The sequence below is a fragment of the Calonectris borealis genome, chromosome 27 (assembly GCF_964195595.1).
Source record: "Calonectris borealis chromosome 27, bCalBor7.hap1.2, whole genome shotgun sequence".
Lineage (NCBI taxonomy): Eukaryota > Metazoa > Chordata > Aves > Procellariiformes > Procellariidae > Calonectris > Calonectris borealis.
In genome coordinates this window covers 337,980-349,004 of record NC_134338.1, presented here as the reverse complement: position 1 = coordinate 349,004, position 11,025 = coordinate 337,980, and the positions used below count along the sequence as shown (strand labels likewise).

The following is an 11,025-nucleotide window of genomic DNA, read 5'->3' as shown; positions in this document are numbered from 1 at the left end:
CCCAAACCCTTTTAGTTACATGAAGAAACCCTGGGGTCCACCTCCACCATCATATGCCTGCTTTCGTTGCGGAAAACCTGGCGACTACATAAAGAACTGCCCAACAAATGGGGTAAGACTGTAGGGGACTTCTGGCGTTCCTTAGCTTTTCATTTTTTTACCTTGGCAGTTACGTAACAAATCCATGAATACTCATATTACGAATTGTTTCTCTTGGGGTGAAAGACAGAGGTTCATAGGGCAATGTTGCAAAGCCCTTCAAAATCCAAGGGAAACCTGGCATTATAAATGTAAACTTTTCTTTTTTCTAGGTCATAGACATTAAGTATGTCCACAGATCTTGCTCTGTGAACTTTCGTGCATATTTTTATATATTTCAATATTACTGGAAATGTTTCTGGTTTTAACTCTGTTTAATGACAGTTCACAGTTTTTAGTATTTCATGTAAAACCAAGATGTTTCTGTTGACCCCATCTATTGAATATTTGTGCTCTGAATTGCGCTTTGGAGGAGGAGCAGGTTTGTATCTCTTTTCTGAGTGGATGGTGAGCTAAGGGATATTTCACCCTTAAAGAACCTGAACTTAAGCCAAAGAATGGAATGAGTTCAAAACACTGCTCAAGCCTTTGGAACATCCTGGCTATATTCATTTAGGAAAATAAGTATTTTAGTCGAGCAACCCTTATGCTAGGTAAAAGGAGAGGATTAAAGGCTTTTGCTGCTTAAAATAATCATTGAAATGTCATTTTAAGTGTGGGTCTTAAAAGGAGATATGTCTGCATTTCTTTTCTTAACAGGACAAAAATGTTGAGCCTGTTCCCAGAATTAAAGAGCACAGGAATTCCAAGGAGTTTCATGATGGAGGTGAAAGACCCCAATACAAAGGGTGCTATGCTGACAAACACTGGAAAATACGCAATACCAACTATTAATGCGTAAGTATGGAATTAATTGGACTGGCCAAAAAGTGAGTGAGAGAAACCGTGCGTGCATGTCTGAATGGCTATGCAACCAAGTTGGCCAGCATCTGTAATTACGGGGCAGGAAGCACTGTCATTGTGCTTAACCATAGAATCTGTGATACTTTTGAATATTAAAATAGGGTGGTCCTACTGTTCATGCCCCTGGAAGTTGGTTAAACGTGTGGTATGCTAAGAATCTGTATTTCTGCAAAACATTTCAGTAGTGTTTGCAGTGGAGTCGTTCTCTCTGAAAGCTCGTTTTGCTTTTGGTTTATGTTTCAAAGGCTTCTTGCAAAATTTAACAAGTAGCTGTTGGACTGAGATTTCCGCCCCCTCGGACTTTTATCAAATCCCATGTGTGAAACAGACTGAAATTTTCCTGTTGCTATAAACTAAGAAAATACTGCTGTGTGCTGACACGAGTGGCTGTTTTAAAATGCACTTGGTAGCACTTCTGTGTTTCTGTCATGGATCTCGTTTTGTAGGAGCTGTAACATAGACTTCTTCCATTTATAAAATGTAGTTACTCGGAGACGAACTTTACCCTGAGCCTGCAATTTACATTTACCCTCTGGCAAAGGAGAGGTGGGATTCATTTCTCTCATAGAAAATGATATAGCCAACTCTGGTGACTTACTGTGGTCTGCAACAAACGGATAGTTCGGCATTTAATCCACATTCTTCTCCACGGGAGAGTTGGTTAAAACCTTCAGAACTCAAGCCTACTAATGGTTTTTTGAGATGTCTATCAGGTTCCCGTACAAAGACAACCAGCATTACCAAGTCTTCTGGGCCCCCAAGGACAAGCAATACCCACAACTGGTAAGTAACTGTAACTTCAGAATTTCTTTAAAAAAATTACCTTCAGAGGAACCGAATGGGATTTCTTTCTTTTTCCTCTCCCCGCTCCAAAAGGTCATCCAATGAGAGCCAGTCCAGTTCGCTCAGCAGGTGGCAGACCAGGCTGGGAAGTGTAAGTATTCTACAGAAATTCAATAGATGACTACCTGTCACCTGTTAAAAGAGGCTGTATAACGCATAACTTATACAACAGCTGATTTATAATGAAGCAAGTATGCACAGATAGTTGTGGAGAATCCAAGTGGTAATTAATTTTTAAATGGCTTCATTTGAATTGGCTTTTACAAAGGGCATCTGTGCTTCCACTAAGGTTATTTAAAATAAAACTCCGGTACATGACTGAAAACAGGACTCTGAAAAATGAACGCTTTTTGAGGAAACCATAATTACCTATAAAAATTAAAGATAATTAAAGGATCAGATGGAAAGCCACCTTTTCCATTACTGGCTGAATAGGGCTGAAGAAATTGATTTCCCAATAGGAATCAGCCTCCAACATTCTTTTTTTAACAACTTAGTTGATACTGAACGAGCAACTGGTTGGAAAAGTCAACACTGTTCTTGTATGACAATTTTGAATTTCTTCAATTTCGTCATCTCACATAGCCAAGACGCTTTCTCTCAGTTGGAGAGAGAGGAGTCTGTTTTACCTATTACTGCAGCGTCAAGCTAGTCCTTCCTTTTGCTATATGTTTGTTATAGATAGATTGTAAGAGTGCATTGTGTTTATAAAATCTTAAAGGTAAATCAAAAGAAAAACCAGGATCCATCCCACAGGTTGTCTGATATCTCCAATTCAGTCAGCAAGAAAACAACAATTCAGGGACAGGACCAGGCCAAATACCTCATGATGAGGCAACAACATAGGAAGCGTATGTGGAAGAAGTTAAAAGAAGTTCCAGAGAAGGTTAGTTAATATCTGTGCAGTACTTGGAAGATCAGAAGTGTGATGTATTAAGTGTACCAAGGAGTGGCAGAGGAGCAGTGGGCACTTGGCCCACGGGAGATGGGAGTCTCTTTCAAGTGTGGGCAGCCTCCATCCACAGGTGCAAAGCCGAGTATAAGGAGAGAAGACTGAATGAACTGTTGGGGGTGAGGATGTGGAAGGCAAGTATGAGGATCAGGAAATGAGCGTAGTCTCTAATGAACAGAAAGCAGGGAGAAAAATGCTTATGTTGGCAGGATGCCATTGGCCTCCCTTATCTAGGGAGGAGTTTTACAGAGAACAACGGAGACTTAAAGAGGAGGAAGTATTTGGCTCAATGAAGTTGCCTTGGTTTTCATGTTTGTATTTCAACAGCATATCGGACTGCAGTTACACCAAAGTGCATCTGACGTAAGGAAAAATGACAGTGTTTTTTCCAATAGAATTTTTCGTTGCAGGTAGTAAACATGCATAACTAAAACAAGACAAATGGAATTGAAAAATTTTATCAAATTCCTCAATTTGCAGTAGCATTATGTCAGCAGCTGAAGGAAGCTTTGACATAAGCGTATGGAGAGGAGAAAAAACCCAAACCAAATTTGGGAGGAAAAACATTGGGGAGAATGACTGTTTTGAATTAACTTCATTTCTTTTTTTGTGTGTTGTGGTTTTTTTCAGGTCCAAGTCTCCTTATAGTGCTTCACCTTACTCTACAAGTTCGTCTACCTGCTCCACATCAAGATCAGGTTCTTCCCGCACTCGCTCCTACTCTCCATCATTTAGTCCTTCCCATTCTCGTTCCTACTCGCGATTGCTGCCGTATCCAAGAGGAGGCAAAGGGAAGAGGCGTAACTATCGTTCTAGGTCAAGGTCACCCCCATACAGAAGATGCCATTCACGGTCAAGGTCTCCAGCATTTAGAGGCCAGTCTCCCACTAAACAGACTATACCTCAAGGGGAAGGAGGAAGGGAGTATTTTAACAGATACAGAGAAGTTCCACCATATGATCTGAAAGCTTACTATGGCAGATCTCTTGACTTTAGAGATCCATTTGAAAAGGCAAGGTACAGGGAATGGGAAAGGAACTACAGAGAATGGCATGGAAAGTTTTACAAGGGCTATGCTGTTGGCGCTCAACCTCACCCTCCAGTAAACAGAGAGAACTTTTCTCCAGGTAGGTTTGGTCCACCTGGGACCAGACAAGAGAATTCACCATATGCTCGGGGACGTAGGGAGGATTATCCTGCTTGGCAGAGCCCCCAAAATCACAATATAGCTGGAAATTACCCTGAAAAACCTTCTGAAAGAGAGAGCCATGGCATCAAGGATCCTACAAAATCAAAAGAGAAGGAGGTGAAAAATCCACTGGGAGATGGCCAAGGAAATAAGCATAAAAAGAGAAGAAAAAGGGATGAGGATGAAGGATTTCCCAATGCTGAGTTGTTAGCAGGTGCGAGAAAACCAAGAGAGCCAGTTCCAGCAGAAGACGTTAAAATGGACTCCCTGTTCATGGTCCCAAGCAGAGATGATGCCACCCCTGTGAGAGATGAGCCTATGGAAGCAGATTCTATTGTTTTCAAACCGATGTCTGAAAAGGAGAAAAAAGAGAAGGATAAGCCAAAAGCAAAAATTGACAAGACAAAGCGGAAAGTAGAAGTGGCTGTTCCTCCTAAGACAGACAATATAATAAAACTAGCTAAAGCTTCCTCGAACGGAAATCTCCTCGAACGGAAGAGAGAAAGCAAGAAGAGAGAACGGAAGAGAGAAAGCAAGGATTTAAAGAACCTGACTTGCTGCCCTGATATTGCTCATTTACATCAGTTATAGGTGTTTGTGATTAAGTTTAGGGTTAGAGTTAGGGTTAGGGCTTAGTGTTACGGTGAGGGTTAGGTTTAGGGTTAGGGTTAACATTAGGGTTAGGGCTTATCATTAGGTTTATGGTTAGGGGCAGGGGTTAGGTTTAAGGTTAGGGTTAGGGTTAGGCTTAGGGTTATCGTTAGGGTTAGGGATAGGGTTGGGGTTAGGATTATGGTTTGGGTTTAGGGTTAGGGATCGGGTTAGGGTTTCATTTTAGGGTTAGGTTTAGGGTTAGGGTTAGGGCTTAGGGTTACGGTTAGGGTTAGCGTTAGGGTTAGGTTTAGGGTTAAGGTTAGAGTTAGGGCTGGGGTTCAGGGTTAGGGTTAGAGTTTGGGATATGGGTTAGGGTTAGGGGTTAGGGTTAGAATTAGGGTTAGGGCTTGTCATTAGGGTTATGGTTAGGGGTTGGGGTTAGGGTTAGGGTTAGGGCTTAGGGTTATCGTTAGGGTTAGGGTTATCGTTAGGGTTAGGGATAGGGTTGGGGTTAGGATTATGGTTTGGGTTTAGGGTTAGGGATCGGGTTAGGGTTTCATTTTAGGGTTAGGTTTAGGGTTAGGGTTAGGGCTTAGGGTTACAGTTAGGGTTAGCGTTAGGGTTAGGGTTAGGGTTAGGGTTAAGGTTAGAGTTAGGGCTGGGGTTCAGGGTTAGGGTTAGACTTTGGGATATGGGTTAGTGTTAGGGGTTAGGGTTAGAATTAGGGTTAGGGCTTGTCATCAGGGTTATGGTTAGGGGTTGGGGTTATGGTTAGGGTTAGGGTTAGGGCTTAGGGTTAGGGTTAGGGTTATCGTTAGGGTTAGGGATAGGGTTGGGGTTAGGATTATGGTTTGGGTTTAGGGTTAGGGATCGGGTTAGGGTTTCATTTTAGGTTTAGCGTTACGGTTAGGGTTAGGGTTAGGGCTTAGGGTTATGGTTAGGTTTAGGGTTAGGGTTAGGGTTAGGGTTTGGGTTAGGGTTTAGGGGTAGGGTTTAGTTTTAGGGTTAGGGTTATGGTTAGGGTAAAGGTTAGTGTTAGGTTTAAGGTTAGAGTTAGGGCTGGGGTTCAAGGTTAGGGTTAGAGTTCGGGATATGGCTTAGGGTTTGGGGTTAGGGTTAGCAATAGGGTTAGGGCTTATCATTAGGGTTAGGGTTAGGGTTAAGGTTAATGTTAGGGCTGGGGTTCAGGGTTAGGGTTAGAGTTTGGGTTTCGGGTTAGGGTTTGGGGTTAGGGCTTAGGGTTAGGGTTAAGTTTAGGGTTAGGGTTAGGGTTAGGGATTAGTGTTATGATTAGGGGTTACGGTTGGGTTTATGCTTATGGGTCAGGAGTTCAGTTTGGGTTAGGGTTAGTATTAAGTATTAGGATTAGGTTTAGGGTTAGGGTTGCAGTTTAGTTTTAGGGTTAGGTTTTGCGTTAGGGTTAGGGTGAGGTCTTACGGTTATGGTATTAGGTTTGTGGTAGCATTAGGGTTAGGGCTTAGTGTTATGGTTAGGGGTTACATTGGGTTTACGCTTATGGGTTAGGATTTCAGTTTGGGTTAGGGGTAGCATTAATTTTTAGGGTTAGGGTTTAGGTTTAGAGTTGTGGTTTAATTTTAGGATTAGGTTTTGCATTAGGTTTAGGGTGAGGTGTTATGGTTACAGTATTAGGTTTGGGGTAGCGTTAGGGTTAGGGTTAGGGTTAGGGTCATTAGGGTTCAGGTTGGGGTTCAGGGTTAGGGTTAGGTTTCAGGATTACGGTTAGGGGTCGGGGTTAGGATTAGTATCAGGGTTAAAATTAGGATTAGGGGTTAAGGTTAGGGTTATGGTTGGGGTTAAGGTTAGGGTTATGGTTTGGGTTAGGGTTAGGCCTAGGGTTATCGTTGGGATTAGGATTATGTTTCAGGTTTAGTGTTAGGGGTAGGGTTATGGGTTCGTTTTAGGGTTAGGGTTAGCGTTATGGTTAGGGCGTAGGGTTACAGTTAGGGATAGGCTTAGCGTTAGGATTAGGGTTTGGGTTAGGGGTTAGGGTTAGGGTTTAGTTTTAGGGTTAGGATTAGGGGTAGGGGTAGGTGTAGGGGTAGGGTTATGGTGATGTCTTAAGATTACGGTTTGAGGTTGAGTTAGCATTAGGGTTACGGTTAGAATTAGGGGTTCGGTGTTATGTGAGGGTTAGTTTTATGGTTCCGTTTAGGTTTAACGTTAGGGTTATGCCAAAGTGTTAGTGTTACGGTTTGATGTTAGGGTTAGGGTTACGGTTTGGGGTTAGGGTTAGCGTTAGGATTTTGTTTTAGGGTGAGGTTTCGCCTTAGGGTTAGGGTTAGGGCTAGGGTTAGCTTTATGATTCAGGTTAGGCTTAAGGTTAGGTTACGGTTAGGGTTAAGTCTTCGGTTTAAGGTTAAGTGTTAGGCTTAGGTTAGGGTTAAGTGTTAGGTTTAGGGGTAGGGTTAGGGTTAAGGTTAGAGTTAGGGTTAGGATTAGAGTTGAGGGTTAGAGTTAGGATTCAGTGTTAGGGTTAGGGTGAGGTCTTAATGTTACGCTTAGGGTTTACAGGTAGCGTTAGGGTTAGGTTTAGGGTTAGTGTGTGCGTTAAGGTTAGGGTTAGGGTTTAGGACTGGGTTCAGGGTTAGAGATAGGGTTCGGTATTGGGGTTAGCGTTAGTATAAGGGTGAGGTCTTAGTGTTACAGTTAGGGTTTACAGGTAGCATTAGGGTTAGGGTTAGAGTTAGGGTTAGGGTCATTAGGTTAAGGTTAGGGTTGGGGTTCAGGGTTAGGGTTAGGGTTTGGGATTAGGGTTAGGGTTCGGGGTTAGGGTTAGCATTAGGGTTAGAGCTTTATGATTCAGGTTAGGCTTAAGGTTAGGTTAGGGTTAGGGTTAGGGTTAAGTGTTCGATTTAGGGTTAAGTGTTAGGGTTAGGGTTAAGGTTAGAGTTAGGCTTAGGACTGGAGTTAAGGGTTAGAGTTAGGGTTCAGTGTTAGGTTTAGGGTGAGGTCTTAATGTTATGCTTAGGGTTTACGGGTAGCATTAGGGTTAGGTTTAGGGTTAGTGTTAGGGTTAAGTTTAGGGTTAGGGTTTCGGGTTAGGATTGGGGTTCAGGGTTAGAGTTAGGGTTCGGTCTTGGGGTTAGAGTTAGTATTAGGGTGAGGTCGTAGTGTTATGCGTAGGGTTTACGGGTAGCATTAGGGTTAGGTTTAGGGGTTAGGGTTAGGTTGGGGTTCGGGGTTAATGTTAGGGTTCGGGATTAGGGCTAGAGTTCGGGGTTGGGGTTAGGGGTTAACGTTAGGGTTAGGGGTTAAGGTTAGGGTTATGGTTAGGGGTTAGGTTTAGGGTTAAGGTTAGGGTTATGTTTAGGGTTAGGCTTAGGCTTAGGGTTAGCATTAGTTTTACGGTTGGGTTTAGGATGGTTCGGGTTTAGGGTTAGGGATAGGGTTAGGGTTAGAGTTAGGGTTAGGTTTACGGTTAGGGTTAGCATTTGGATTAGGGTTGGGGTTCAGGTTTAGGGTTAGGTTTCGGTGTTAGGGTTAGGGTAAGGATGAGGTCTTAGTGTTATGCATAGGGTTTACGGGTAGCGTTAGGGGTTCGAGTTAGGGTGAGGGTTTGGTGTTAGTGTTAGGATTGGGGTTCTTATTCTTGATTCTCTCTCCCTCTCTTTCTCTCTCTCGTTGTTTTAATTACAAATTATTATTATTATTGTTATTGTTATTGTTATTGTTATTATTATTGTTATTATTATTACTATTATTATTGTTGTTGTTATTATTATTGTTATTATTATTGTTGTTATTATTACTATTATTATTATTATTGGTGTTATTATTGATATTATTATTGTGGTATTGGTATTACTATTATTACTGTTACTAGTATTACTATTATTGCTATTATTATTTTATTTCAAGTATTAAACTCTTCTTATCTCTACCCGTGAGTTTTCTTGCTTTTGCTCTTCTGATTCTCTCCCCCATCCCATTGCTGGGGGGAGGGCGAGTGAGCGGCTGTGTGGTGCTTAGTTGCCCGCTGGGGTTAAACCATGACAGGGGTCCACCACAAAGATGGTTTCCATTCTGTCACATCCTCTGAGCTAAAAGTGGCTCATCCTGGGACATGGTGCCACCCACGCACGCAACCTGCAGTCCAGAAGTACCCCTGAAAAGACCTCGACGGCCTGCATTAACACACCGGCATGCACTTCAGATGTAAACACTGCCAAGTCATCTCTTATTTGCAACAGATACGGAGGACCAAATTCTGCAAATCTAGCCTTACTTCTACTGAAAATTTCCTTACAGACAGCTCATCTTCTCTTTCTGTAAACTGTAGTGAAGACCTGTTCTAGCGCAAAGGCTTGAACCCTGCCTACGGTGAAGAAGCCCCAGGTTTCTTTCCTCACTGCTGTCTTGCTTCCCAAAAATCAATCAATACCAAAAGCTCTGTATGAACGTTGCACAAAAAAGCCAATTGCAAATGCTTTTACTTGCTTCTAGTTTTGTCAGGGAAGGAACTAGCTTCTCCCGCTAGTTTTGCTACAGTTTCATGACCTTTAAAGACGCCACTTCTTACCTTTGCTACGCCAATACAGCCTCACAGCTCAGCAAAATCATACTGCAGGTAGGAAACCTTCACCGTACAAAGACAGGCACGCTACAGGAATACGTCACTCTCAAAGAACAGACTCTTGCAACCACTCCTCCCTTTGCTTAGCAAAGTTTAGGGCGTGTTAGAAAACAACAACAACAACAAAAGAGCAGGGTTCTCTCTCACATTTTACGGAGCCCATGATATCAGCTGTTCAACATTAAGTCCAACTCCAGCCTGAACCCCAGAATAAGAAATGCCATCTTAAAATGTCTGGAAAAAGGGAGGGCTTTGAAGTGGCAAGACCAGAGAACGTTCACGAAAGCACCATCATGGAAGTACGCATCCCTTATCACAGACCAACTGCACGGTGACCTAAGTGAGTGACGTTGTCTGCTCATTTGCAGCTCAGGGTCTCTTTTTTCATTAGCGCCGAGCACGTAGGTTGGAATTGGAGCTGAGAAGAAAACCATATGCAGTCAGTCTGGTCTCGTTCAAGTTCACGTTTACTAGGAATCGCAGCAGGTCCCATCTGTCTCTCCAGACCCCAACACCACTTCTGTGCAGCGTCCCGAGGAGCAATAAGCGCAGAACAAGAAACCTTCCTTCAAAATAAGGCCCACAGCCTGCTCTTTCAACAGGACGCACAGAGCACCAGCTGAGAACAACCTCTGCTTTAACTATGCCTAGCTCCGCTGCCTACGTAAGGAGACCAGCTCCTAAATGATCCCTAGCCCTAAAACCACCGATCTTCCCTAGGGCAATGCTAAGGAAATACCAGAGCCCAGGGACACCTGGTCGTTCAGCTTAAGTTGACGGGGAGAAGGACAGTGGACTAGAAAGAGAAAAATATAATGAGAGAAAAGATAGAGGAGCTGAGAGAGAAAGAAAGGTATGGGGAAAAGGCTAGGGAGATGGAGAAATCAAGAGAAATAGGGATGAGGAGCCCTGCAGAGAGATGGAGGAAGAAAAAGTAGGGTCAAGGAGCAGGACAGAGAGGCAGAGATGGGGGTGGGGAAGGAGAGGAAGAAGGAAGGGGGGGCTAGGGAAAGACAGGGACAGGGAGCAGGACGTCCAGATGGAGAAAGAGAAGGAAGGACAGGGAGCAGGACAAAAGGACTGAGAAATAAAGAGAGGGTCAGATCCTGATGGAGACCAAGAAGGAGGGAAAAAGCCAGCAACGGGCTGGAGGACAGAGACAGGGGAAGAGGAAAAGAGGACTGAGAAGCAGAAAAGAGGAAGAGAGAACAAATAAAAGGGAGAGCCAGCTGGACGGGGCAGGGGAGTACAACAAGAAACGATGGGACAGGCAGCGGGACAGAGAAACAAAGACAGAAAAGATGGGGACAGGAAGCAGGGCAGAGGGACAGCGAGAGGAAAAAAGGGGCAGGGAGCAGGACAGAGGTGGAAAAAGAAGCAGCAGGAACAGAGGGGGAGAGAGAAGAAAAAGAAAGGTGGGAAGAAGGATGGTGGGCAGAGAGGGAAAGACAAGGAAAGGGAGTAGGACACAGATTGTCAGGGAAAGACAAGGACAGGGAGCAGGACAGGGCGATACAGAGAGAGAAGAAAGGCACAGGGAGGCAGGACAAAGGGAAAGACAGGCAAAACTAAGGGACGGGGAGCAGGACACAGAAGGAGGTAAAAGAGCCTGGGCTGGGCAGCAGAACAGAGAGATGGAAGGAAAAAACAGCACTGGGCTGCAGGACAGAGATGGAGTGACAAATAGCCGCGGCAGGGAGCAGGACAAAGTGAGAGAGGGGGGGAACCTGGAAAGGGAGTAGGACAGAAAAATAGGGTGGGGGAGAGACAGGGAGCGGGACAGAGAAACAGAGAGAGACTTAGAGGGCCAGGGAGCAGGGCAGAGAGATGGAGCAAGAAGGGGAACAGAGA

At 43.9% G+C, this 11,025-nt stretch overlaps 1 protein-coding gene across 1 annotated transcript; it reads left to right on the top strand.

Annotated features, from left to right (window-relative positions):
* Positions 1-902: 902 nt before the first annotated feature.
* Positions 903-4,450, top strand: LOC142093445 (E3 ubiquitin-protein ligase RBBP6-like). Its single transcript, XM_075174624.1, has 5 exons — positions 903-936; positions 1,487-1,785; positions 1,879-1,936; positions 3,428-4,393; positions 4,447-4,450. The coding sequence occupies exons 3-5, from the start codon at positions 1,887-1,889 to the stop codon at positions 4,448-4,450; spliced, it is 1,020 nt and encodes a 339-aa protein (XP_075030725.1). The 5' UTR covers positions 903-936; positions 1,487-1,785; positions 1,879-1,886.
* The last annotated feature ends 6,575 nt before the right edge of the window (positions 4,451-11,025 follow it).

What these genes read in the sequence shown, in the direction of transcription:
- LOC142093445 (XM_075174624.1), top strand. Translation starts at nt 1,887, where the DNA reads ATGAGAGCCAGTCCAGTTCGCTCAGCAGGTGGCAGACCAGGCTGGGAA. An exon ending in GGCAGACCAGGCTGGGAAGT is followed by an intron (nt 1,937 to 3,427) that starts GTAAGTATTCTA and finishes GGTTTTTTTCAG; the next exon opens with GTCCAAGTCTCCTTATAGTG.